Below are 24,766 nucleotides of genomic sequence, written 5' to 3' on the forward strand. Positions count from 1 at the left end.
TGCCTCCTCCCTCACTCCACAGTGCCGGCCTCAGTGGGGAAGCAGCCGCTCTGGCTTCACCCCTTGCCCTTCCCTGTGGGAGGTTACTCAGGGTGGTCACTTTTGTGGGGAACTCAGGGCATCTGCAGCATCTGCATCACCCCAGGCTCAGCCCTTTCACTCATCCTCCTGTGGGGGTTACCCTACTGGCTGTCATGAAGCAAGGGGGGTACAAAGGGAGGATGAATGGTTGAAGGGGGAGCCCAAGAGTACACAAGGGGGGTCTTGGCGTGTGGGCCCTGCCCAGAAGCAGGTCCAGGGGTGTGTGGGCAGAAGTGGATCAGTGCCGGGTGGGTGTCCTGGGCTGCACTCCCGTACTAGGGGGAGCCCCGGTGCAGGGAGCTATCTCGGGGTGCGCTTCTTGTAGAAGAGGGACCCCCGGGTTCGTGGGGCGGGGGATGGTCGCGCCCGGGCGGGGCGAGGCGGGGCGGGGCGGCAGGGTTATGTAAAGCCGCGGATTAGCGGGGCCGGGGTGCGGCCGGGCGGCGCCGCGATGGGAGCAACGAGCAGCGGCCCCGGCCCGGCCCCAGCTCCGGTGCGGCCACCCCAGGTGCGTGCGGTCGGCGGCGGCTCTGGGGGTTCCCCGGCCCCAGGGTCTCCACCGCCTCTCAGCTGACGCTGCCCCCGGTTCCGCAGGGCCGCGCCGTGGGGTCATGGGTGCGGGCACTGCTGGGCCGCGCCGGGTCGGTACCGGTACCGGGGTCGGGGCTCGCGCTGGCCCCACGGGGCCCCACCGAAGAGTCGCCGTTGCCTGGGTGGCCGCTGCCGCAGCTCGTCTCGCTTTTCCTGCCGGAGTTCCCGGTCCGCCCCTCCGCCCGCCAGCCGCAGCTCAAGGTGCCGTCCCGGGGTTCCCCGCCCTCCTGCTGAGGTCCCGGTGCATCCTAAAGGGGGGTTCCCAACCGTCCTACCGGGATGCCCTCGCACCCCGCCTGGCAATCTCAAGCGCTTAACGGGTCCCCTTGCACGTCCTACCGGGATCCCCCAGAGCCCCGTGCATCCTCCTTGCGCCGTCCGTGCACCCCATGCCGCCATCCCGGGATCGCCGATCGTGTTACCGTCTCGTCGCACACCGTGCCGTGTCCCCGCGCATCTTACCGGTGTCCCTAGCCGTCCCCTTTCTACCACTGCCAGGTCCCCGTGTACAGTCTGTGCGTCCTACTGGGGTCCCTTCGCCCCCTAATGGGGTTCCTAGGCATCCGAATGGCGTCCCTATCTGGTCCTCATGTGTCCCCACTGCCTGCTTTAAGTGCCCTGTGCCACCCCACCTCACCTCACCCCATGCACGACCTGGTACCCCAAGAATCCTGAGCCCACCTCCGTGGGGTACTCACCCTGCTTCCTCCCTGCCCCCACCCCAGATACTGGGTTTTGTGGCCAAAGGCTCCTTTGGGACCATCCTCAAAGTGCTGGACTGTGGGCGGGAGAAGGTCTGCGCTGTGAAGGTGGGTGCTCCCCCCCCAGGACCCATGGGTGCTCCTTGTTTGCTGCTGGCCCCCCTTGACCACCCCTTGGCCCCCTAGGTCGTGCCTAAAGTGGAGGTGCTGCGCCGTGACACCCTCAAGCAGTGCAAGGAAGAAGTCAGCATCCAGGTTAGGGTTGATCCTGGCCCAGGGGGAGGTTTTGGGGTGGCTGTGGGGATGGCAGGAGGCCACCAGAGCTGTGGAAGAAGGGTGTCAGGATTGGGGTCCCCAGCCTCCCTCTGGCCCCCCACCCTGGGGGCCTCTCACCCTCTCTGCTTTGTGTCCCCAGAGACAGGTCAGGCACCCATTTGTCCATGGGCTGGGGGACAGCTGGCAGGGCCAGAGCCACCTCTTCATCAGTGAGTGACCATCTGCCCACGGGCTCTGTTCAACCCCCCTTCTCCCTGCCCGCTCACGTGTCCCCTCCACCCGCACACGTGTCCCTGCACACGCGCACGCTCCCCTCGCTGCCCCATGCCCTGGGGGGATTCAGGCACTGGCTGTCAGCTCCTGCCCTGCACCCACTGCAGGGATGGGGGTGAGCATGGGAATAAGGTGCTGCAGTCCTGGTGCCTGCATGGTCCCTGTGATTCTGATGGATGTGCCACCTTGGTGGCCATGCAGCTTGCGTGTTCCCAGTGCCTGTGCGAGCCCAGGGACCACGTCACTTTTGTGCCTGTGCGAGCCCAGGGACCACGTCACTTTTGTGCCTCTGTGGCTACAGTAGGAGACATATATCCCTGACACTTTCCTGCTCCCTGTGCCCACATGACTCTGGTGCCCATGTCATGGTGGTACATGGCTTTGATACTTGCATGTTCCTATGCCACCTTAGTCATGACTATGTCACCTTGGTACATGGTCCCAGTGCTAACATTGCCCTGGTGCTTGTGCCACCTTGGTGCCAGTGTGATTCTGGTGCTTTCACCACTGTCCTTATGGCCCACTGCTTGCAGTGCCTTGGTGCCTGGCTCCAGTGACCCACCTGGCATTCCACACCCATGCCACCCTGGTGCTTGTGCCCCTCATGACAGCACAGCCCCGTGGGGCAGCCCATGAGTAAGGCATATCACCTGTCCTGGCAGTGTGCACCTACTGCAGCACTGGAGACCTGTATGCACTGTGGCGTGCTGCCGGGAGCTTCTCCGAGGCCACGGTCCGCCTGTTTGCTGCTGAGCTTGTGCTGGTGCTAGGTGAGTGGCCTGCTGTGCTGGGGACAGCCACTACTGTCCCCACCCACGGGGGCCTGGAGGCAGGGTGAGCCACTTCTTGAGAGTGGACAGCTGCCTGCTGGGTGCTGTGGGGGCAGCAGTGGCACTGTGCCAGGAGGGGACTTGCCACTTTGATGGCTCTGTCTTCTCCCCAGTGTACCTCCATGACCTAGGCATCATGCACAGAGATGTGAAGGTGGGTAGCAGTAGAGCTGGGAGGGCTGGAGGATGGTGTTGTGTGTGTGTGTCCAAATGCCCTGGTATAGAGAGGCCACCCTAGTGCTTGTCTCATTTCAGATGGAGAACATCCTCCTCGATGAGAGAGGTAAGAATCTGAGGGCACTGTCTTAAGAATACCCCATCAACAGATCCTCACGCAGTACCTTACCCCACAGGGCACCTCAAGCTCACTGACTTTGGCCTCTCACGGCACCTGCAGTGGGGTGAGCGAGCCCACACTATCTGTGGCACCCTGCAGTACATGGGTAAGGGGGGAGTGGTGGGCTGTCATGAGGGGCACACGTCCCTCCATGCACTCACCCATTCATCCCTGCAGCCCCAGAGGTGCTGAGTGGGGGCCCCTACAGCCACGCAGCTGATTGGTGGTCCCTGGGAGTCCTGCTATTTGCTCTGGCCAGTGGGGAGGTAAGGACCACAGTGTGGGTGGGAGATAAAGGCACCCTATGGAGCCCCTGAATTGACTCCCTGCCCCCCCACCAGTTCCCCGTGGCACCAGCAGAGGACCATACGGCTATGCTGGAGCGCGTCAAAGAGAGCAGTTATGAGAGCCCATCCACGTTCAGTCCTGCACTGGCCCGGCTGCTTGCCGAGGTAACTTTCCCACTCGGGTTTTGGTGACCCCGTTGGCCCCCTGGGCTCGATGCGAGGGTCCCTACTGCTCATTGTCCTTCCTCCATTCCTAGCTGTTGTGCCACAACCCCCTGCACCGCCTGCGCTACCTCCACCACTTCCAGGGCCACCCCTTCTTCCGCGGGGTAGCCTTCGACGCTGACCTGCTGCAGAAGGACCCGGTGGCAGTGGCAGTGGCCTCACGCCCCTCCGAGCAGCCCCTACTTGACCCTGCCGCCTTCGCTGACTTCGACTGCGACCTCGTGGCCTCCCCGGGCCGGCCCTGGCCTGGCTGAGCCATAGTGGCTGGGACTCCCGGCATTGCTCAGGGACATCCCCCTTCCCACACACCTTGGCAGCAGGTTTGGACCCTGCTGGGCCGGGTCCCCTTTCCCCTACGGCTGTACCTCTCCCCGCGGGAGCAATAAACCCGAGAGCCGCGGGCACTGTTGTGGATGCTGCCTTGACCCCATGGGAGTGTGTAGGGCTGGTTCCCCCAAGTCTGCCTCGCATAGAGCTCGGAGCAGCGCTAGGGAGCCGGGCAAGGTTGGTTCCCCTGGGGCAGGAACTGGGGACACCCTGGGGTCGGAGACGGAGCAGAGTCTTTTCCCCATACCACCACCCCCAGCACCCAGCTGCTGGGCGCCCCCAACTCACGCAGTGCTCAGTAAGCACAGCGCAGGGGGCGGGGCGGGGCGGGGCGGGGCCGGGCCTAGCACCAAACACCGCCCACACTACCACCCACTACCGATGGCCCCCGCGCGCGTCTAACGGCCTGGTCGGAGCAGTGACGTACGCGTGGGGCAGCCAATCAGAGCCGCGCGGGGGTTTCAAATGGGCGGTGGCGCCGAGAGGGCTGTTGCGACTGAAACCGAACCGAGAGTGCGGCCAGGCCTGGAACTGGGAGTGGAGCTAGGCCGGGAATGGAGTGGGGCCTAAACCGAGATTAGGACTGAGACTGGAGCCCAGCCGAAACTAGCATTGGAGCTGAGCGCAAGACCGGAACCGAAATTAGGGCTGGATTGAGCGGAACCATGTGGGCCGATAGAGTCTCCGGCGTGAGTTTGGGCTGGGGCCGGGGGCTCGGCTTGGGACACTGATCTGGGCCTCCCAGTTTGAGCAGGAGAGCCCTGGGGACGGGCGAGCGGGCGGGCCTGCCCCAACCGTTCCGGGTGGCGCGGGTAGCTGGGGAAGGATAGGCCGAGCGGCAGCGGGTCTGGGGCTGCCGCTGGTGACCCCCGGCACTGACTCCACCCTAGGCACAGGAGCGGCCCCGGCGCCCTCGCTTACCCCTGCAGGAGCTGCGGCTGCAATCGCGGGCGGACACCGAGCACACCAGCCTCACGCCGTTATTCCGTCGACTGCGGCTTAAGGTCGATGTGAGGGCCATGGCGGGTGGGGCGGCTGGGAGAAATGGAAGGTGCTGCGGGGATGTACTAGAACTGGGGATACTGGAGTGGGCCATTAGGGCAGTGGGAGAAGAGTTGTATCTGCTGGGGCAGGGGAAATGGGGAAACGGGGAAACAGCTATGGGATGCTCAGGGGAAAGGTAGAGCAGACCTGATCCCCTCCAACTCCACATATCCTGTAGGACCGTGACTCTGCCAACACGGTGACCTGCACGCCAAGGCGCCCCAGCAGCATCACTCTGCCGTGCGCCCCAGGACCCCACAGAAATGCTATTCCGCTCCCTTGCAACAACACCACTCCAGCTCCCCAGCCTTGTACCCTAGAGCTCTCCAGCAGCACCAGCCTGGAGCCCCCCAGGACTCCCACCATGGGTCCCAGTGCCTCAGAATCTCCAAAGTCTCCTACCCTGCAGACTCTCAGCCATACCAACCTGGAGGCCTCTGGCAGTCCCCCTCAAGGCCCCTGCACCTTAGAGTTCTCCAGCAGCACTGTGCAAGTCTCCCTGTGCAGCCCAGTCCCAGATCCCCTTGGCAGTACTATTCCAGCCTCCCAGTGCGGCCCAGTCCTGGATTCTCAGGGTGGCAGCATGCCAGTGTCCCTGTGCAGCCCAGTCCAAGATCCTTCAGGCAGCACTGTGCAGGCTTTCCTTTGCAGCCCAGTTCCAGCTCCTTTGGGAAGCAGTACAGTGCCAGCCTCCCCGAGCAGCCTGGTCCCCAATTCCCTGGACAGCAGCATGCCAGCCTCCCCACACAGTCCAGTCCCAGATCCCCAGGGTAGCATGGTGTCAGCATCCCTGTGCAGTCCAGTCCTGGATCCCCAGGGCAGCACTCTGCCAGCCTCTGTGTGCAGTCCAGTCCCAGATCCCCAGGGAAGCATCCTGCCAGCCTCCCAGAGCAGCCCAGTTCTGGATCCCCAGGGCAGCAGCGTGCCAGACTCCCTGTGTAGTCCAGTCATGGATTCCCTGGGAATCGCTGTGCCAGTTTGTCTGTGCAACCCTGTCCTGGATCCTCAGGGCAGCAGTACAGAGTCAGCCTCCTTGTGCAGCCCAGTCCCAGATCCCCAGGGCAGCAGTGTGCCAGCCTCCTTGTGTAGTCCAGTCACAGATACCCAGGGCAGCCCAGTCCCAGATCCCCAGGGCAGCAGTACAGTGTCAGCCTCCTTGTGCAGCCCAGTCCCAGATCCCCAGGGCAGCAGTGTGCCAGCCTCCTTGTGTAGTCCAGTCACAGATACCCAGGGCAGCCCAGTCCCAGATCCCCAGGGCAGCAGTACAGTGTCAGCCTCCTTGTGCAGCCCAGTCCCAGATCCCCAGGGCAGCAGTACAGTGTCAGCCTCCTTGTGCAGCCCAGTCCCAGATCCCCAGGGCAGCAGTGTGCCAGTCTCCTTGTGTAGTCCAGTCACAGATACCCAGGGCAGCCCAGTCCCAGATCCCCAGGGCAGCAGTACAGTGTCAGCCTCCTTGTGCAGCCCAGTCCCAGATCCCCAGGGCAGCAGTGTGCCAGCCTCCTTGTGTAGTCCAGTCACAGATACCCTGAGCAGCCCAGTCCCAGATCCCCAGGGCAGCAGTACAGTGTCAGCCTCCTTGTGCAGCCCAGTCCCAGATCCCCAGGGCAGCAGTGTGCCAGCCTCCTTGTGTAGTCCAGTCACAGATACCCTGAGCAGCCCAGTCCCAGATCCCCAGGGCAGCAGTACAGTGTCAGCCTCCTTGTGCAGCCCAGTCCTAGATCCCCAGGGCAGCAGTGTGCCAGACTCCCTGTGCAACCTGGTCCCAGGTCCAGAGGGCAGCATTGTGCCAGGCTCCCTGTGCAGCCCAGCTCCAGATCCTCCAGGCATCAGTGAGCTGGACTCCCTGTGCAACCTGGTCCCAGATCCCCAGGGCAGTACAGTGCCAGCCTCCTTGTGCAGCCCAGTCCCAGATCCCCAGGGCAACAGCATGCCAGCCTCCCCATGCAGCCCAGTCATGGACCTCCAGAGCAACACTGTGCCAGCTTCTCCATGCAGCCCACTCCCAGAGCCCCCAGGCAATGGCATGCCATCCTCCCTGTGCAGCCCAGTCCTCAAACCCTCCATCATGAATGCCCCCAGCAGCACGGTGCTGTCCCCCCTTTGCAACCCAGCTTGGGAGCTCTGCACCCTGGATTTCCCTGGCAGCACGCCTTTGGCCCTGCTGTGCAGCCCATTCTCAGACCCCACCTCCCCCTGGCAGCATGATGCTGGCCCTACTGTGCAGCCCAGTCCCGGGGCCCTGCACACTGGATCCCACTGGCAGCACTGCATCCCTCCCACGCCTACCGCGGCGGCCAGTACCAGCGTCACCCCTGTGCCTACCGCGGCTGCCAGTACCAGCGTCACCCCTGTGCCCACGGCAGCTGCCAGTACCAGCGTCACCCCTGTGCCCACCGCGGCTGCCAGTACCAGCATCACCCCTGTGCCCACCATGGCCGCCGGCACCAATGTCACCCCTGTGCCCACCACGGCAGCCAGTACCAGCGTCACCCCTCTGCCCACCGTGGCCGCCGGCACCAATGTCACCCCTGTGCCCACCGTGGCCACCAGTACCAGCGTCACCCCTGTGCCCACCGTGGCCGCCGGTACCAGCGTCACCCCTGTGCCCACCACGGCGGCCAGTACTAGCGTCACCCCTGTGCCCACCGTGGCCTCTGGCACCAATGTCACCCCTGTGCCCACCGTGGCCGCTGGCACCAGCGTCACCCCTGTGCCCACCGCGTTTGCCAGCACCAGTATCACCCCACGGGAGCTGTGGGAGAGGAGCATGAACACATCCATCAGCAGCCTCGTCTGCAGCAAGGACAGCGCTACCCAAACGGACTCCCTGCTTTGGCAGTAAGTGTGGGGCTATGTCTCTGCAGCCAGGACTGTGGTACCCCTAGGTTGTCCTTGCCCCAATCCCTCTCTCTGTCTTCAGCTCTCCCCAGGAGCAGCTGAAGTCCTTGTCACGGACAGAGCTGGAGGGGCGACTGGAGAGCTGCCTCATTATTATCGAAGCCCTCTCGCTCCGGCAGCAAGATTGGCAGGAGAGCTGGAGGGCACTGCCCAGTGTGGGGCCAGCTGAGCAGAGGGATGTGTTCACACAGACAGACATCGCTCACCCCAAAGGGGTAAGAGTTCTTCCTGGGGCAATACCACCCCACTCCCTGTGACAGTGCCCATGTGCCACACACGGGATGGTGACCCTGGCTAGACTACAGGCCCAGCGGAGCGGAAGCAAAGCTGTAGTGCTGTGTCATGGCGTGGTGCATAACATCACGTGCCTGATGCTGCTCCAGCTGTTATGTGCCTGGCTTAAGCTGGTGAGTTTGCTGGATTTGAGCCCTTTGTGTATGGAAACATCCTTGGGACATGCTGGGGGAGGGTGGGAGGTATCATGGCTTAATGGCTTCTGCTGGACACCAGAGTGGAGCAGGGCTGGTGGGAAGCTCCCTCCACTCTGCTGGGTTGCCCTTAGGAGGAGGAGATGTACCGCAACCTCTACCTGGACCTGTGGAGGAAAATGGAGGCTCTGCAGTGGCAGCGGGGAATGGAAGAGGACCTGCAGTGTGAGCTGGGGCTGGCAAACACAAGCATGGTGCGTCTTGGCCAGCTGGCATGCAGTGAATGTGTCAGTCCTCAGACAGGCAGGGCAAAACATATGCATAGTGCTGCCTAAATGCCAGTGTCCTTGTCACTTCACAGAGCACCTGGAGAAGTCAGAGGCTCCTGCTACAGGGCCTTGTAGATGACGCTTTTCAGAGCCTGCAGGATGAGCAGAGAGTCCTTACTGAGGAGGTGAGACCCTTTGCAGCCTGGCTGCCCTTCCCTGAGTTTTGGGACATGCTGTTGCTGCTGAGGGACATGACAGCTATGAGTTATAGCTGGTGCCATTTCCCTTTGCAGCAGGAGCAGGTGTCATGGTGTATGGCTGTGCTTGCCAAGGTGCCCGGCAAACTGCGGAGCTGCCTGGAGGAACGGGATGTCATGAGGCAGCGAGCAGAAGAAGCCCTCAGAGCCAAGGAGGAGGTAGGGAGCTATCTGGGAGAAGAGTCAGGGCATGCTTGGCTCTGTCCTGGGCTGCAGCAGTATGTAGGGATGGCTCCTGGAAGTTGCACTTTGTGTGACACTCTGCGTCCTTTTCTTGGCAGGGAGATCGTTTCCTGGAGGCATTCACTGCCCATGCCAGCACTCAGATCAGCACCCGTGACCAGAGGCTGGCCTCCCAGCAAGAGCTGGGCACACTGCTGGAAGGTGCCATTGACCAGCAGGTAGAGTGAGTGGGCACCTGTAGCTGCCTGCCACCCAGGTCCTTGCGGGGACAGGAAGGGCATCCCCTTGTCCTGAGCTTGGGTTATGCTCTAGGTAGTGGTCTGCAGCTAGTGGGCTTGAGTCCATCAGAGCTTTCTTGGTGCTGCTGCTGGGAAGCTGCTGCAGATCTGGCCTTATGGCTGGCACTCTCTCCATGGCTATTGAATGTAACCCTTCCACCAAGGCAGTGCTGACCCATCTCTCTTGCCTCACAGGCATCCCTGGCTGCTGAGACTCAGACTTTGCAGGAACTCATAGATGTCACCTTTGAAAATCTAAAGGAGGAAAGGAAAGCTCTGGATGTGGAGGTGAGGGATGTCCTGGTGGGAGCTGGTGATGGGATCAGCTCTTCAGCTCCCTGTGAGTATGGTGTAGGATGGCACCACTTTGCTCTCTCTTGAAGTGCTATGTGTCCTGAATAGCGTGGACAGCCAGAGCCATGCCTGGTTATGCAGTAGGGTAGTGCTATGGTTGTGGCACCAAGGCTACTAGTGCCATGCTGAGCTCTGCCTGGTGCTCTATCCCTACAGTGGGAGCAGGTGATAGCCTTGGTGCCCAGGTGCCAAGCTATACTGGAGAGGGTGCCTGGCAAACTTCGGAGCTGCCTGGAGGAGCGGGATGCCCTGAGGCAGCAAGCCAATGAAATTCTTCAAGCCAACAAGGAGGTAGGGAGTTGCCTAGTGCTGAACTGTGCCTTGGATGCTCCTGTGTAGCCTGTGGGATGCTCCTGTGATCCTATGGAGTGACTTGGAGTAGTCCTTGCCATGGGAACACCCCATAGGTCAGAGCAGCCCAAAGCAAGCCCAGAGGGCACTGTGTCTCTGCAGATGACCTGCCAGCTGCAGGAGACCTCGGTGACCCTGCAGGACAGAGTGGCTCAGCTGGAGCAGCTGACAGTGGCCAATTCACGCCTCAGTGCAGGTAAGGATATCTGACATTGAGGCTGCCCCATCCTCACTGCCCCTTTCCTCCACCCTCACTGATAGCTTTGCCTCTTGCAGACTTGAGCTCCCTGATGGTGAATCTGGCCAACCTGCAGCAGGAGCACGATGCGCTGCAGCAGGAGAAAGAGATGCAGCAGAAGGAGATGGCCCAGTGGGTCTGAGCCCTGGGGCAGGGCATTGATTTCCCTCTCCATAGCCACCTCCTACCGCCCCTTGCTCCTAAAACACAGCATCCCCTGATCCCATCCCCATCCCCACAGGCTGGTGCAAGAGAGGGACAGGTTGCAGCAGGAGTGTGGTGAGCTGCGCCGGGATCTGCGGGAGGCAAACGAGTTCCGGGAGGTAGGAGCTGCCTGACCCTGCCTGCACCATCACGTGCTGCTGGCCCCCATCACAGCCTTGTGGGAGCACTGGCAGCTGGCCAGCAGCGAGATTAGCTCTCCTGCGGGGGGGGACAGGGACAAGCACAGCAAGGGTGGCTGACAATCCTGCACGTAGCTCTGCTCTGTCCGGCCCGTCAGTGACTCCTGGGGAAGGGGTTGGGCATCTCTGGGATAATTTTCTCATGGTGCTGTCCCCTAGCCCATCCTATATCCCTGCTAAACTGCTGGTCTCCAGGGGTTGGTCTGTTGGGGTAAAACTGGAAAGAACACCCTGAGGTGTGGGAGGGACTGTGCTGGGGGTCCTACTGGGGGCCCCCCTCAGGTCTTGGTACTCATGGCTAGGAACCCTCTTACAGTTCATCGATCAGGAGAACCGTATGTTCCGCACCCAGCTGCTGGAGGAGGAGGCCAGGCTGAAGTCCACGCTGGCCACCCTGCAGGAGCGCAGCCTGCAGTGTGAGGAGCTGATGGAATCCCAGAAGCACCTGTGGTACCAACCTTGCTTATCACCTCTGCTTAAAGGCCTCTGTTTTTGGGAAACTGAGCTCTGCTGGGTGGGAGGGTCTGTGGGGGAGCCCAGCAGATCCTTTCTTGGGGGAAACTGCCTAAATAGGTTGAGTTTGCACCACCCCTTGGGCATGATGGGAAGCATCTCCACACCAAGAATGGGGAATGCTGTTCCCACTGAGACTGATGCTATCCCGCAGGGAAGAGCAGGCCGCCCTCAGCAAGGAGCTGGAAAGTACCAAGGCTGAGCTCCTTGACTTGCAGCTGAAGAGGAACAAAGTCTCCTGGGGCACTACAGACATCAGCAAGAGCAAGCTGAGGCTGCAGGAACTTGCTGACAGCCTTAGGGCCTCTCTGCAAGAGGAGGTGAGAGCCAGATAAGGACTGGGGGTGGACTAGGGAAGGATCAGATATTTGTGCCTCTTTATGGCATGGCTTTAAAACCTGCCCAGCTTGCTGGGGTAGTGTAGAGCTGTCATGAGTTACACTCTGATGTGCTCTCCCTCTGAAGGATGACAATGCTCCATCAAGCAGCAGAGCCTGGACCCCAGCTCCACGGACACCAGGCTGGCAGACACCACACCGTCCTGTGACTCCTGCCTGCCGCACCCCAGCATACCGTACCCCATACCACCCTAGGAGCTCCTTTGTGGGCACCATCCTGAAAGCAATGTCAGGGAGAGGTGAGCTGCCACCCATTGTCTGGGTACTGGGGAAGTACTGGGGTGGTGATCACTCCTTCCCATGCTGAGTGAGGAGGAGAGCCTAGTGCCATCCCTGTGGACTCCCTGAGTGTTGCTTTGTGTCAGCCATGGTTTGGGTTATGGTTCCAGCAAGTATCCAGGGACTTCTCAGCTTCTTGGGGTATATAGAGATGTGAGTGAGCTCATGCAGGACTGGACATGGCACATCTACCTACTCCTCTTGCAGATGATGATGAAGATACTGGAGATGGGAGTGTGTTTACCAAGGACAAACCTGCTTCTGCACTAAGGCAAATAGGTACTGGGGCTATCACCCTGCTCTGAAGCTGCAGGACTTGCCTGCATGGAGGGATGAGCAGCGTGCCTCCCTGCTTGGCTCTTTGCCCATGGGCTGACCTCCCCACCCACAGAGCCTGAGGAAGGTCTGCTGGAGAGTGTGGATGCACTGAAAGCTGTGGTCTCTGACCTCACCATGCTGAGCTACCGCATCCAGGAGCAAGAGCAGAACAAATTCATCGAACTGCGGAAGGAGATGTGAGTTATGTTTGGGCTTACATTGAGCACATGGGCACCGATCTCTTGGGTATGCCTTCTGCTGTAGGTAGCCTGTCTGGGGTCTGCCTCTCACCCCAGCCGTGGATTAGCCCTCTCCTGCCATGGTTAGAAGGACTTTTTCCAGTCTGGCAGGCTGGTGGGTGGGTCTCTGCCACCATGAAGTTGGTGGGATGCCCAGGATAGGGTTTGTTACCCAGCACAGCACTTGGCTGCCTTCCCCACCTACTCAACACTGCTGTCCTCTCCCAGCTCTGACCTGCAGCACCAGCTGGAGAAGGTGACAGATGAGAGTGAGGAGAAGATAGAGACCTACGAGGCCACCATCACCAAGCTGAACAAGAAGCTGAGGGACAAGATGGAGGTGAGTCAGTGCCAAAAGTGGGCCAGCACTTACCTCAGGCCAGAGCCAAACTGGGACAGGCGCTGATCTAGGGCATGGAGAAATCTGGGTGACCAGCTCTGGCGATGGCCCAAGGGTTCTCCTGGCTCATCTGATCTTCCTGAACATAAGAAACCTGGCTTCCCTCAAGGTGCCAGGGGCAGCTGTGGCTAGGTACTGCCTGACACCAATTCTCTTCTGCAGTCTGAGAAGCAGCTGCAGGACCTGGTGAAACAGCAGGACAATAAGATCACACAACTCATCGACCACAGTGCTGAAGTCAAGGTGTGTGAAGGAGTTTGGCCAGGCTTACATGCCTTGAAGGTGCTGACCACAGGACCTCTTCCAGCATCTCCTTTTTACCTACAGAGGCTGGAGGCAGATGTCTCCCAGCTGAAGCGCTTGCTCCAGCATGCTGAGACAGAGGCCAAGACACTGTGGCAGGAGTTGCGGTCGCAGGAGCCCAAGGCAGACACTACCCATGTTCAAGAGCGGATTCTGCTGCGGCAGCAGGTGAAGCTGAGAGCTTGTGTCACCACCCCTGCATTGACCTCTCCAGACCTTCCTCCTCAAACCAGGCACCCAGCAGGGTGGTAGGGTAGAGCCCCCCCACCCCAGCACAGTGAGTGCTCAGCAGCATTTGCCCTTTGTGCAGGTGGACAAACTACGGCAGCTGATGCTGGACAAAGATGATGAGAAGTGGCGAATCTCCAAAAAGTACATGGAGCAGGTATGAGGAGCCCCAAGGGGCTGCCCTGCCCTTAGTCCTGTTTCCCTTTTGCACTGGTTCCTGCCCAGTTTTGAGGTAGGATCCTGACAGGTATCTCCCACTGTAGATCAAAGGATTGGAGCTGAAGCTCCATCAGGTCCAGAAAATGCTGCGAACCCATGAGAAATCGCAGGAGAAGATAAAAGAGGTGAGGCTTGTGGTTCATTGTTCTCACTCTTGCTGTGCCTACAGCAACACCAATCCTTATCTCAAATGCTGTCACTAATGCCACTGTTGTCCCTAGGTCCTGTCGACTGTTCCTGACATTGCAGCTGGCTGCCCCGAGTTGCAAAGCCTGCTGCAGCAGTGCTTGAACATGGAGCCAGGCAGTGGCGGTGGGGAAGCTGCAGAGCTGTAGTAGCCCGGAGTGTGAAGTTTTCTTCTTAATGTTGTAATTATTTGTTGAATAAACTTCTATTTGCTTTCAGTCTGCCTGGTGTCTGGATGCAGGAAGTTCCTGGTGCCCTGGGTGGGGACAACTTGTTCAGCCTGTGCTGGTTGCTCCCGCTCTGTCCCTGTCACAGGGCCCTGAGCATGGCTCCCTGCCACCTCAGGGCCTCTCCTTCTTGGCAGGGGACACACACTCTCCTGGTGCTTGCTCTCAATAAGGCACCGTGTTCCCCAGGCTCCCACCCTGCAGCCCCGGCAGCAGCCAGCATGCCCAGGCTGACCCAGCTTCCCTCCCCCTGCTCCTCCTCCTGCCCTAGATTCCCGCTGAGCCCCCCCTTTTGCCTCCCTCTGTGCTGGGTATTGGAACTCAGATCCTGCACCCCCATTGTGGGGCTGAGGGCCACATGCCTGTTGTGTGGAGACAGTTCCCCTTCAAGTGTGACTCTGGTATGCAGCATCCCCAGCGAGGCACTTGGAGCTCAGCCAGTTTCCAGCCTGTCCTTAGTTCCTGCTGAGGCATGGTGGGGGTCCCTCAGGGTCTCCTTGCTCCCAGCGCAGCTCCAACCTCACCTGCATCCTGTGCTTGGGCATGGCCTGTGGGATCCTCTGTCCCGGTGTTCCTGACCCCAAGGATGCTCCTGACTGCCGTGGGGACCTTGCACCACCTCCCCCCCTTAGCACAGCTCAAAATAGCAGCATTCCAACAAGTGCTCTGGTTTTTAATGGCCTCTTTCTCCCGCATGGGGCGGATGGAATCACCTTCCCCTGCCCTCTGCAAAGCCCTGTGCAGGGCGGGTGCTGGCTGGCACCTTTATCACCCCCCACACCCAGGACATGGAGGTGTTTATGGTTCTGCTGTGCAGTTGTGTGGGTGGCTCCTGGTGAAGCAGCACTTCATACTCCCTGGCATTGTTACCTTCCTGCTCTGGCTGTGACCCTGCTGCCAGGGGCTTGGAGAGCAACCCCCAAGCTCTGAGGCCGGCTGTGGGGGCCTGAGGCTGTGCCTGGCTCAGGGATGAGGGGGAAGATGTGCTCCCCTTCCTGGCTCAGGGCCATGCAGGGCAGCCGAACCCTCCTTTTACGGCAGGGACTGAGCAGAGCAGGATCCTGGCAACTGGCCTGTGGGGTGAGCTGGGACACTCTTGTTGTCCCTGCCCTCGCTTCTAGGCAGCTTTCTGGGGGGGGCTGGTCTTTTGTGGGACTTCCTATCCTGTCCTGGAGTGGTGAGGCTTTATGGGGCTGGACCTTGGCCCGTGGCAACACACTCAGGATCTCTGGGACAGCAACAATTAGGTGGCATGGTGATGCCCATCCTTGGGGTGGCACAGAGGGGTCCCTGGCCCAGAGTGCATGAGGAGAAGGTTCCTGCCCCTAGTCGGCAGTGGCGTTAGAGGGGCACAATGTGGTCCCCAAGCCAAAGTTGGCACAGAGGAGCCTCCAGCAGCAACAGGGGGGTGGCACAGCAGCGTGTCTCCGTGGCATGGAGGTTCCTGCCCATGGCAGGGGGTGACTCAGCTGGGTCCTTAGAAGGGGCGGGGATACAGACGGGTCTTCACCAGCGACAGGGGGTTGCAAAGGATGACACAGCAGGGTCCCTAGACGGCAGTTGCCGCCTGCGGGTGTAGGGGGAGGTGAGTGAGACGGCCTCGAGGAGGGGGGGGAGGGCGGAGCAGAGCGGGCTCGGGGGCCGGTCCTGCCGGGTGCCGCCCCGCCGGTCACGTAGCTCTGCGGCATCGCAGCCCCATTTACCGCGGGGCAGGAGCTCGCTGCTCGCAGTTCGCTCTCGCCGCACACGCCCTGCACGGTAAGGGGCAGCCGGGAGGAGGGGGCATCCTGGGGGACGGAGCTGGGGAGGGGGTCCGGCAGAGGGACCCCGGCGGCAAGAGCCAGCAGCCCTGCCGAGCCTCCGGGGTGCGCTCCGCGCGGCGCCACCGGCATCCCGGGGGTCGGACGGGGCTGGGGGGGCTCCGAGGCAGAGAGACCGTCGGGCACAGGGGCTCTGGGAGGGGACGGGGAGCCCAGAGGTACGCTTTCCGCTGACGCAACCCCAGCCTGGGAGGTACCGGACAGGGATCACCGCCCTGGGGGGGAGTACCGGCTCCCTGGGGCATCGTCCGCGCGACGGCACCCTACCCGGTGTACCCTAACCAGCGGATACCCCCCGTTCTGCCCCTGGGATCTCGCCCCCCCATATTATCGCCATTCCCGGGGTGTTTCCATGCTCTCCCTCCCGCCGGGCTTCCTCTCCCCGGGCTATCGCCATCTCCCGCGTCCCTCCCCGTCGGCGTATTCCCCGTCCCGGGATATCTCCATCCCCGGGCCCCCACCAGCAGAGCTGCGCTGCCTCAAGATGGCTGGGGGCGGGCGGGCAGGCGGCAAAATGGCTGGGAGCTCCCCGGCATCCTCCACGAGGCCCTGCCCGGCCCGGGGTGAGGGCACTGCCCGCTTATGCAACGTGCCCGCTGCCCGGGCAGGAGCGGGATCTCCGCCCCGGGGGGATTACCCGGGCCCCACACGATGTGGGTGCGTGACGGAGGGGGGGTGGGGGCACCTCGCCGGTGCGTGACTCAGTCCTCGTCCGCTCGCAGCTATCACCAGCACCATGACGCACCAATACCCTGCGCTCACGGCCGAGCAGAAGAAGGAGCTGTCGGACATCGCCCTGCGTATCGTGGCCCCGGGGAAGGGCATCTTGGCTGCCGATGAGTCCGTAGGTCAGTGTGCGTGGGGGGTCTGCCCTGCCAGTCTTTTCCTCACGCCTGAGGCTGATGATGGTGCTGGGTGCCCGCAGGGAGTATGGCAAAGCGCCTCAACCAGATTGGGGTGGAGAATACGGAGGAGAACCGCCGGCTGTACCGCCAGATCCTCTTCAGTGCAGACAGCCGAGTGAAGAAATGCATCGGAGGTGTCATCTTCTTCCACGAGACCATGTACCAGAAGGCTGATGATGGCACTCCCTTCGTCCAGATGATCAAAGACAAGGGCATCGTCGTGGGCATCAAGGTCTGGGGAGAGTTCCTATGAGTTTGGGGGATGCTGAGGGTGCTTGGAGGGTGCTGGTAGGTTTAGCAACACCTCCCCCTTCTCTTCACAGGTGGACAAGGGTGTTGTGCCACTGGCCGGGACAGATGGAGAGACCACCACACAGGGTAGGTGGAGTGGGTATAGCGGGGCTGGGGCTGCAGGGGCTGGGGCTGCAGGGGCTGGGGCAGTGGTGCTGATGTGATGCCTGGCAGGTCTGGATGGGCTGTCGGAGCGCTGTGCCCAGTACAAAAAGGATGGGGCTGACTTTGCCAAGTGGCGCTGTGTGCTGAAAATCAGTGAAAACACCCCTTCTGCCCTCGCCATCATGGAGAATGCCAACGTCCTGGCCCGCTATGCCAGCATCTGCCAGCAGGTACGTGTCTGTTGCCAGGCCTTGCCCTATGGGATGGCCATTGAGCCATAGGATGGATTTTGACCTGAGAGGCCAGCTATTACCCCACAGGGATGGCCACAGATCCATGGGGCTCAGTGTTGCCTCAGTGCCATCCCATGGGGCTGGACATCAATCTGTGGGCTAAGTAATGCTTCATGTGGATGGGCATTGAGCCCCAGGAACAGGCATTGCCCCATGGGGTGGGCATCACTTGTGGGGGCCAGGTATTGCTACATGGGGCTGGGTGTCACCCCACAAATGTGGGCTCTGGTCCATGGGGCCGAGAGTTGACCCTCCCAGGCTAAGCATCACTCCAAGAGGGTGGACATCACCTCATGGTGCCATATATTGCCCCACTGGGATGAGCATCACTGGCAAGAGTGGATATTGAACCTTGGGGCTGAGTATTTCCCCCAAGGTCCAGGTACTGGCCCACATTTTCATGGTGCCAGGGTGATGTCCAGGAAAATACTCATGATAGCCTCTGCCTGGCATTTGCAGAATGGCATTGTGCCCATTGTGGAGCCAGAGATCTTGCCTGATGGTGACCATGACCTCAAGCGGTGCCAGTATGTGACAGAGAAGGTGAGTGGTGGGGTGGGCAGCAAGGCAGGCACCCTGCTGTGATTTGCTGTGCCATGCCATGCTGGGGGATTGCAAACTGCATGTCCTCTCCAGGTGCTGGCAGCTGTCTACAAGGCACTGAGTGATCACCACGTCTACCTGGAGGGGACCCTGCTGAAGCCCAATATGGTGACTCCTGGGCATTCCTGCCCCACCAAGTACAGCCCTGAGGAGATTGCCATGGCCACTGTCACTGCCCTGCGCCGCACTGTGCCCCCAGCCGTGCCAGGTACCAGCACCAGCACATGGCAGGGAGCAGAAGGGGGATGTCCTGTGGCTCTCTTGGTGCCATAACCTCATTATCTGTAGGTGTCACCTTCCTGTCTGGGGGCCAGAGTGAGGAGGAGGCTTCCATCAACCTCAACGCCATCAACACATGCCCACTAGTGCGGCCTTGGGCCCTCACCTTCTCCTATGGGCGAGCACTGCAGGCATCAGCGCTCAGCGCCTGGCGCGGGCAGCCGGACAATGCCATCGCTGCCACTGAGGAGTTCGTCAAGCGTGCAGAGGTGATGGACATGGCCCCCACAGGAAAGGGGTGCTGAGGGCTCTGTTGTCTGAGGTGGTGGGGACATCGAGGACTGTGTCCTAGTGGGGTGGTGGGGACACCAAGGGCTGCACCCCCTGGGAGGAGTACAGCAATGACTGTGCACTTTGGGGCAGAGGATGCTGAGGGCCGTGTCCCACAGGGTGACAGGAGACACCTAGGGCATGGCTAAGGGATGACGGGGACCATGTTCTCCATTGAGGGGACACAATGCTGTCTACATGGAGGACAGTGAGGGCTGTGTCCCCACAGCACAATGGGAACCAAGGGCCAGCTCCCTATGGGATGCGCCATATACCCTAGGGTGACATGAGACATTGAGAGCTGTGTCCCTCTGGGAAGAGGGATGTCAAAAGCCATGTCCATTGGAGCGATGTGGGACACCAAGGGTTGTGCCCAGTGAGATGGGGGACACTAAGCTATGTCCCCATGGGAGGGGGATGCCAAGGGCTGTGTCATTGCAGGGGCACAGTTGGGCACCAAACACTCTGTTGCCATGAACTGGGGGACCATGAAGGCTCTGTTCCTAGAGACTGTGGTACCCTAAGGGTCATGCTCCATGGGATCCACTGACATTTCCTTTCCCTGCAGGTGAATGGGCTGGCTGCGCTGGGCAAGTACGAGGGCAGTGGGGACGACTCGGGGGCCGCCGGGCAGTCCCTCTACGTGGCCAACCATGCTTACTGAGCCCCAGCCGGGTGCCCTACCGGCCCCGGCCCCTGCCCCGGCCCCCTCCCCACCACTGCTCACACCCCGCTTCCACCCCAGCCACCCAGGGGAGCCACCACGCGGGGAGGGGAAGGGGATTGTGCCCTGCGGGCCAGCCCCATGTCTGCAGATGAAGTGGGGGGCCTGGGTTACTTGGCCCCTGGAGGGAGCCACCCAGGTGCCCCTTTAGTGAGGGGCTCTAGCTGGGCCATTGTGGGGGGAAGGCCCGGCCGCGTTGGGGGCAGGAGGGGAGGCCTGGGGGTGCCCCTGCCCTGCCGTAGCTTCGCAGTCCCGGTCGCTGCTGCCCTTGGGGCACCTGTGTTGTGTTTGCCGTGTGCACCCCGTGTACCAAATAGCCTAACAACGAATAAACGGTAGAGACAGCGCTGTGAGGCCTCTTTCCTTGCCACCGGGAACCTTGGGGCTGCCTAGAGTTTCCGGGTACCACCCGTTGTGCTCACTCATGCAATGAGTTATGCCTGGTCTCAGTACACCTGCAGCCATTGTTGGCTGGCAGGGTGTGCCATAGGGCGGATAAGGAGTTACTGGGGAGCCACTGTTACTCCTCCCCTGGTTCTTCCACCCCGGCTTTCCCTGGGGAGCCACTGTTACTCCTCCCCTGGTTCTTCCACCCCGGCTCTTCCCATTGGGGTGTTTGACGCTACGCAGACACTGTGTGTCCCTCCGTGGTACTCGTAGACACTGTGCGGCCAGAGTCCTCCTCCTGAGGGCAGCTACCGCGCTATGATTGGTTCTGCTTCCCGCCTGTCTACGCAGCCGCTCGCCGCAGTCCACACCTATTGGCTGTCCCTGACGGCTGGGAGCTCTGAATGGCTGAGTTGCGGGTAGGTTCTGCCCCCTCTATTGGTCCGGGAAGTGAGGATGGCGGCAGCAGCGGCGGCTGCGATAGCGGCGGATGAAGCAGGTATTGGCGGTACCTGGGTGCTTGGGGCTCACTCGCTGTCTCTCAGCCGTGGTCTCCGCCCTGTCCCTGGGGAGCCGAGCTGGTGCTGGGCTGGTGCTGAGCGCCATTTCTGCAGAGCGGACGCGGGGCCGGCGGGCTGCCCTCTCCTTCGCCGCCATCGCCGTGGTGCTGGGGCTGCCGCTGTGGTGGAAGACGACCGAGACTTACCGTGCCGCCCTGCCCTACGTGGACATCGATGGACTGGGCCAGCTGCCAGTGAGCGCCGGGAGGGAAGGGCCGGGGCCTGCGGGTCCGGGGTCTCGGGGGCCCGGACTGACCCTGCCTTGGCTCAGTTCCAGCTGACCGTGCCCGTCGCCGTGGTCTTCGCCCCGGGGTCGCTGCCCGGAGACCTGCCGAGGTCGCTGCCATTCAGGGACGTGCAGGAGGTGGAGATTCCCGTGAATTGTGAGAGACCCCCCTGGCTATCATCTGTCCCTGCCAACCCTCCTGGGTGGCCTTGCCCATCCCCGGGAACTTCCTGTGTGCCTGCAGCTTCTCATGAGGCGGCTGGCACCGACTTCTTTTCTCTGGACCTTATGTTTGCTAATACGTCCTGTCCTGAGCTGGCAGCGCAGGGGAGCAGTGGGGACAGCAAGGTCCCCAGCGTGCCATAGAGAAGAGACCAGTTGCTCTCCTCGGAGAGTGGGATGTGACATGGGTGGTGTTGGGGTTTCCCTACCTGCTGATACTATGTGGTGGGTCACTAAGCTGAGGCTAAAGCTGGTGGCCAAAGGACCTTGTGGCACATGTTTCCCTGTGGCTGTCCCTTGTCCCTCTTAGCACTTGACTCCTGCAAAGGGCCTGGGGATTAGTGGCTTCACTTGGGCTTTCCTCACTCTGACAGTGAGAACCAGCGTCACGTCCCGCTATGAGATGGTCTATCGCAGCACCACGGCGCAGGAGGACGTAGCACTGCATGCGGCTACTGCACGAGGTACTGGGCTGAGGGATCAGGGTAACTGGGGGAGCTCTGTGGGGGAGCAGCCTCCTCTTGATGAGGTTGTTTGAGCAGAGGACTTGGCTTTGCTGCATCTCAGGGTAGGATGGGATTGGAGGGAAATTCCCCACCCTGCTGAGTGCCTCCATCTTCCCCAGAGGCTGATGCTGCTCTGCACCTGCTGCAAGATGCCTTGTTGGGCTCTCTGACCATGTATGTGGTCCCTGAAACCTCCTCTCTGCTGCCTCAGGTAGGAAGCCACACCCTGTAGTGCTACCTTTTGAGTCCTTCACCCATCAAAGGGGCCCTGGGGGATGGCATCTGTTCCCAGGCTGCTGCAGGTGGCACTACGCTGTTCTCCAGCATGTTGGCAGGAAGCAGCCCTGCTTCTGGCCCTCACCTGTGTCCCTTTCACAGGGCATCAACATCTATGTGGGGAAGCACCGCAGTGCCCTGGTGAGGGCTGGAGGGGGCCTGGCTACTCTCCACACCCATCTCCAGCAGCTCACACAGGTGATGTCCTTCACATCCAGCTCCATCGCTGCTGCCCTCTCAGACCGTGTGCCTGATGGCCAGCTTGGCCCTGATGCCCGCCGGCACTTGAAATCCAGCCTGGGTATGGATGTGCACCACAGCCCCATTCCCTGACCAGGGCAGGAAAGCCCTCTGGCCCTGCAAGGAGATCCCATTTGTGCTGCATTGGTGGCATCTCTGGATGTCCTTCAGGGTATTCCCTTTGCCCTTGGGAGTTGCTCTGGCCTGGGATCTGTGCTGCAGGTGTTGTGTGTTGGGGCACTGATGTGTCATCCTGCATCAGGGTGGGCCAGGGAGAAGGGAGTCAGGTGCTGTTGCTCTTGGGAGCACTGCCATGGCTGCACACCCAGCTTTAGCATCAATGGGCGGTGGCTGTGCCAGTGCCACCACTGGTTATGGGTCCTTGGCAGGGTACGAGATCACCTTCAGCCTGCTGAACCCTGACCCCAAGTCCCACACTGTGGACTGGGACATTGAGGACGCTGTGAACCGCTACGTGCAGCCTGTTCTGGACAAGCTGAGCTTGGTGGCCAACTTCTCTGTTGACTCACAGGTGAGGGCTGGGAGAGGTGATGGGGAGAGTCGAGCCCTGGTCCTTCTGAGAGCCCTGGGATGTTCTTCTTTGCCAGCAACACCTTTGTTGTGTGCCTGCAGATCCTATACTATGCTGTCCTAGGAGTCACACCACGCTTTGACAAGGAGTCCTCCAGCTTCCTCCTGGGCGCTCACAGCCTCCCGCACGTCATCAACCCTGTGGAGGCTCGACTGGGTGAGCGCCTTGCCCCTGACCTAACTCTAGCAGGACTGGGCTCTGCTGAGGGGGGAGGAACAGCTGTGCCTATGGCCTGCACCCCTTCCATCCCCACAGCACCGGGCTGTGCCAGCCCTGGGTGAGACAGAGTGTGACAGACCTGCTGGGCTGGCAGCTCTGCAAGGGGCTTGCTGTAGAAGGAGCAGCAGGTTTGGGCTTTGCCCCAGTGCTGCATGCAGGCCATTTGCTCTTGCTGTTCCTGCCAGTCAGGGGAGTTCTTTGACCCTGTCCTGCTACAGGCTCCAGTGCTGCCTCACTGTACCCTGTGCTGAACTTCCTGCTGTATGTGCCTGAGCGCTCCCACACCCCTCTGTACATCCAGGACAAGGATGGAGCCCCAGTGAGCACCAATGCCTTCCACAGCCCCCGTTGGGGTGGCATCATGGTACGGGGCAGTGGGGTGCTGGCAGTGTTTGGGCAAGGTGGTGGCTCCCCATCCTCAGCGAGTGCTACAGCTCTGCTAACCCCAGGGATCTATTTGTGCCTCATTCATGGTCTCCTGCAGGTTTACAACGTTGAAACCCCTTCTTCTCCACAAGACTCCCTCCCACTACATGTGGATGTGGACATGGTGCGAGTGATGGAAGTTTTCCTGGCCCAGCTCCGGTGAGGATTCTCTCTTCCTTTCCTGGGCCTCTGTGTGCTCTGCTGGTACATGTAGAAATTGGTAGGGTCAGAGCAAACTCTACCTGTGCAGCTCCTGTATGGGCTCAGGGAGGTGAGGGTGGCTTTTTGTTACCTTTGAGGTGCTAATTACCGGCCAGAGGTGCTGATGCATCTCCCATCTCACGAGGTAGGAGGCTTGGCTTGTCCCACTCTGTGTTCAGGAGGCCATTAGGAGGAACTTTCCTGTGAAGGTGCTGGAGCACTGAAAGAGGCTCTCCAGAGAGTTTGTGGAGTCTCCTTCTCTGGAGAGATTCCAAACCTACTGGATGTGATCCTGCACAACCTCCTTTGGCAGGGTGGTAGGGTGGGACTAGATGATTCCCCAAAGGACCCTTCTGAGGCCCACCATGCAGGGATTCTGTGGTTAGGCATGGCTGAGCCCTGCTAGGACTGAATGCAGCAGGGAAGAGGAAAAGCAAGGAGCACGTGTGGGACTGTAGGCTTGCAATGTGGACTGGGATCTTCCCCTCTACTTCCAGGTTACTCTTTGGGTTATCTCGGGAAGAGCTGCCTGCTGAGCTCCTGATGGAGAGCCCAGGGAACGAGGTGCTGGCTGACTGGGAGCTGGATCGCCTGCTGTGGGCTCACACCATAGAGAACATTGCCACCGTGTCCACCACCTTGACCTCGCTGGCTCAGCTTCTGGACAAGATTGGGAACATTGTCATCAAAGATGATGTTGCCTCTGAGGTAGTGCATGGACACCCTGAGGTGGGGTGTGGTGAGGGCCTGATGTCACTGTCCTTGTGCAGACCACGACCTCTCACTGGTGTGGTGCTGTGAGTGAGATCCTCAGGCTTGTTTCTGTTGTCCTCCCTGGCCCGGGGCTGACTGTTGGTGTTGCTCCCACACAGGTGTACCGGGCGGTGGCCTCAGCGCAGAGTGCCATGGCCAAGCTGGCTGCAGGACACCTGCACTCGGCTTTCCAGGCCAGCAAGGAGGCGGTCACCTCCTCGGAGAGGGCCTTCTTTGACCCATCTCTCCTCCATCTCCTCTACTTCCCTGATGACCAGAAATTTGCCATCTACATACCACTTTTCCTGCCTGTGGCTGTCCCCATCCTCCTCTCTTTGGCCAAGATTGTCCGGGAGACCAGGCAGCGTAAGAAGGAGCCCAGCAAGATGGACTGAGCCCACGAGCAATGACTGGTTTGGGACTGGAGCTGTCCCTACCTTGTGGAGCATGTTGTCATGGACTTGTGGCCCTCAGAGTGGTGTCAGGGCTAGGCCTGATGGCCTTCCTTGAGCCTACCATGGCTGAGATGCAGGAGTGGGAAGAGAGGCTGCTTTAAGGGGTGGGAGATTCTCTCAGTTTGGGTTCTGAGCCCTTTACCCAGAAAAGCAGAGGTCAAAGAGGAGGGAGGGAGCTAGCTCTGTGCCTCCACCCTGGCCCTGGAGTGTGTATAGAACAAGCTGCTGTGTAAATAAAGAAAACCTTGTCTTGGGCTGGGGCACTGGTGTGGAGCTGTGTGACTCTTAGTCCTTAGTGTAAGTTCCCTCACCCCCTTTGATTTGCAGGGTTTGGCTCCTGTCCTGTGGGTATTTAGCTCTCTGTGAGGTTCAGCTGGTTGGGGTGGGAAAGTGGCACAGTTTTTACTTAATGTTGGTGGGTATGGAGGCAGAGCCTCAGGGAAAGGTGGGGAGGGCACTTACACCATAATG

General features: G+C 60.7%; 4 protein-coding genes across 5 annotated transcripts; all 4 read left to right on the forward strand.

Moving 5' to 3' along the window:
- Positions 1-468: 468 nt before the first annotated feature.
- Positions 469-4,003, forward strand: RSKR (ribosomal protein S6 kinase related). 2 transcript variants are annotated; one of them, XM_068154577.1, is made up of 12 exons: positions 469-589; positions 676-873; positions 1,398-1,481; positions 1,560-1,628; positions 1,789-1,858; positions 2,585-2,692; positions 2,866-2,906; positions 3,008-3,035; positions 3,106-3,153; positions 3,267-3,355; positions 3,431-3,541; positions 3,634-4,003. In XM_068154577.1, exons 1-12 carry the CDS (start codon positions 533-535, stop codon positions 3,853-3,855), a joined length of 1,125 nt encoding a protein of 374 aa, XP_068010678.1. In that variant the 5' UTR covers positions 469-532; the 3' UTR covers positions 3,856-4,003. The 2 variants fall into 2 exon arrangements, with proteins under 2 accessions (XP_068010678.1, XP_068010677.1); XM_068154576.1 differs by having other exon boundaries at positions 470-589; positions 3,106-3,195.
- A 338-nt stretch (positions 4,004-4,341) lies between these two features.
- SPAG5 (sperm associated antigen 5) lies at positions 4,342-13,927 on the forward strand. Its single transcript, XM_068154578.1, has 24 exons — positions 4,342-4,617; positions 4,819-4,932; positions 5,151-7,810; positions 7,893-8,085; positions 8,433-8,552; positions 8,660-8,752; positions 8,861-8,983; positions 9,106-9,225; positions 9,481-9,573; positions 9,796-9,930; positions 10,093-10,186; positions 10,267-10,360; positions 10,470-10,551; positions 10,949-11,082; positions 11,300-11,465; positions 11,611-11,782; positions 12,030-12,101; positions 12,214-12,337; positions 12,608-12,719; positions 12,942-13,022; positions 13,107-13,250; positions 13,393-13,467; positions 13,574-13,654; positions 13,751-13,927. Exons 1-24 carry the CDS (start codon positions 4,594-4,596, stop codon positions 13,862-13,864), a joined length of 5,220 nt encoding a protein of 1,739 aa, XP_068010679.1. The 5' UTR covers positions 4,342-4,593; the 3' UTR covers positions 13,865-13,927.
- A 1,664-nt stretch (positions 13,928-15,591) lies between these two features.
- On the forward strand, positions 15,592-19,580 carry ALDOC (aldolase, fructose-bisphosphate C). The gene is made up of 9 exons (XM_068154580.1): positions 15,592-15,700; positions 16,485-16,610; positions 16,688-16,899; positions 16,991-17,045; positions 17,133-17,293; positions 17,816-17,899; positions 17,993-18,167; positions 18,248-18,447; positions 19,077-19,580. The coding sequence occupies exons 2-9, from the start codon at positions 16,499-16,501 to the stop codon at positions 19,170-19,172; spliced, it is 1,095 nt and encodes a 364-aa protein (XP_068010681.1). The 5' UTR covers positions 15,592-15,700; positions 16,485-16,498; the 3' UTR covers positions 19,173-19,580.
- A 447-nt stretch (positions 19,581-20,027) lies between these two features.
- On the forward strand, positions 20,028-24,556 carry PIGS (phosphatidylinositol glycan anchor biosynthesis class S). The gene is made up of 12 exons (XM_068154579.1): positions 20,028-20,118; positions 20,234-20,373; positions 20,451-20,562; positions 21,002-21,091; positions 21,253-21,344; positions 21,512-21,710; positions 22,039-22,181; positions 22,283-22,397; positions 22,679-22,824; positions 22,945-23,045; positions 23,585-23,795; positions 23,960-24,556. Exons 1-12 carry the CDS (start codon positions 20,076-20,078, stop codon positions 24,233-24,235), a joined length of 1,668 nt encoding a protein of 555 aa, XP_068010680.1. The 5' UTR covers positions 20,028-20,075; the 3' UTR covers positions 24,236-24,556.
- The last annotated feature ends 210 nt before the right edge of the window (positions 24,557-24,766 follow it).

Source organism: Melanerpes formicivorus, unplaced genomic scaffold, assembly GCF_026170545.1.
Source record: "Melanerpes formicivorus ecotype bairdi unplaced genomic scaffold, bMelFor1.0.p_v2 SCAF_29, whole genome shotgun sequence".
Classification (NCBI taxonomy): Eukaryota; Metazoa; Chordata; class Aves; order Piciformes; family Picidae; genus Melanerpes; species Melanerpes formicivorus.

What these genes read in the sequence shown, in the direction of transcription:
- ALDOC (XM_068154580.1), top strand. Translation starts at nt 16,499, where the DNA reads ATGACGCACCAATACCCTGCGCTCACGGCCGAGCAGAAGAAGGAGCTG. An exon ending in GCCAGTATGTGACAGAGAAG is followed by an intron (nt 17,900 to 17,992) that starts GTGAGTGGTGGG and finishes TGTCCTCTCCAG; the next exon opens with GTGCTGGCAGCTGTCTACAA. An exon ending in TGTGCCCCCAGCCGTGCCAG is followed by an intron (nt 18,168 to 18,247) that starts GTACCAGCACCA and finishes CATTATCTGTAG; the next exon opens with GTGTCACCTTCCTGTCTGGG.
- SPAG5 (XM_068154578.1), top strand. Translation starts at nt 4,594, where the DNA reads ATGTGGGCCGATAGAGTCTCCGGC. An exon ending in CAGCAGAAGGAGATGGCCCA is followed by an intron (nt 10,361 to 10,469) that starts GTGGGTCTGAGC and finishes CCATCCCCACAG; the next exon opens with GCTGGTGCAAGAGAGGGACA. An exon ending in ATCGAACTGCGGAAGGAGAT is followed by an intron (nt 12,338 to 12,607) that starts GTGAGTTATGTT and finishes GTCCTCTCCCAG; the next exon opens with CTCTGACCTGCAGCACCAGC.
- RSKR (XM_068154576.1), top strand. Translation starts at nt 533, where the DNA reads ATGGGAGCAACGAGCAGCGGCCCCGGCCCGGCCCCAGCTCCGGTGCGG. An exon ending in CTCCGGTGCGGCCACCCCAG is followed by an intron (nt 590 to 675) that starts GTGCGTGCGGTC and finishes CCGGTTCCGCAG; the next exon opens with GGCCGCGCCGTGGGGTCATG. An exon ending in TTGCTCTGGCCAGTGGGGAG is followed by an intron (nt 3,356 to 3,430) that starts GTAAGGACCACA and finishes CCCCCCCACCAG; the next exon opens with TTCCCCGTGGCACCAGCAGA.
- PIGS (XM_068154579.1), top strand. Translation starts at nt 20,076, where the DNA reads ATGGCGGCAGCAGCGGCGGCTGCGATAGCGGCGGATGAAGCAG. An exon ending in GATAGCGGCGGATGAAGCAG is followed by an intron (nt 20,119 to 20,233) that starts GTATTGGCGGTA and finishes CCATTTCTGCAG; the next exon opens with AGCGGACGCGGGGCCGGCGG. An exon ending in GCATGCGGCTACTGCACGAG is followed by an intron (nt 21,092 to 21,252) that starts GTACTGGGCTGA and finishes CATCTTCCCCAG; the next exon opens with AGGCTGATGCTGCTCTGCAC.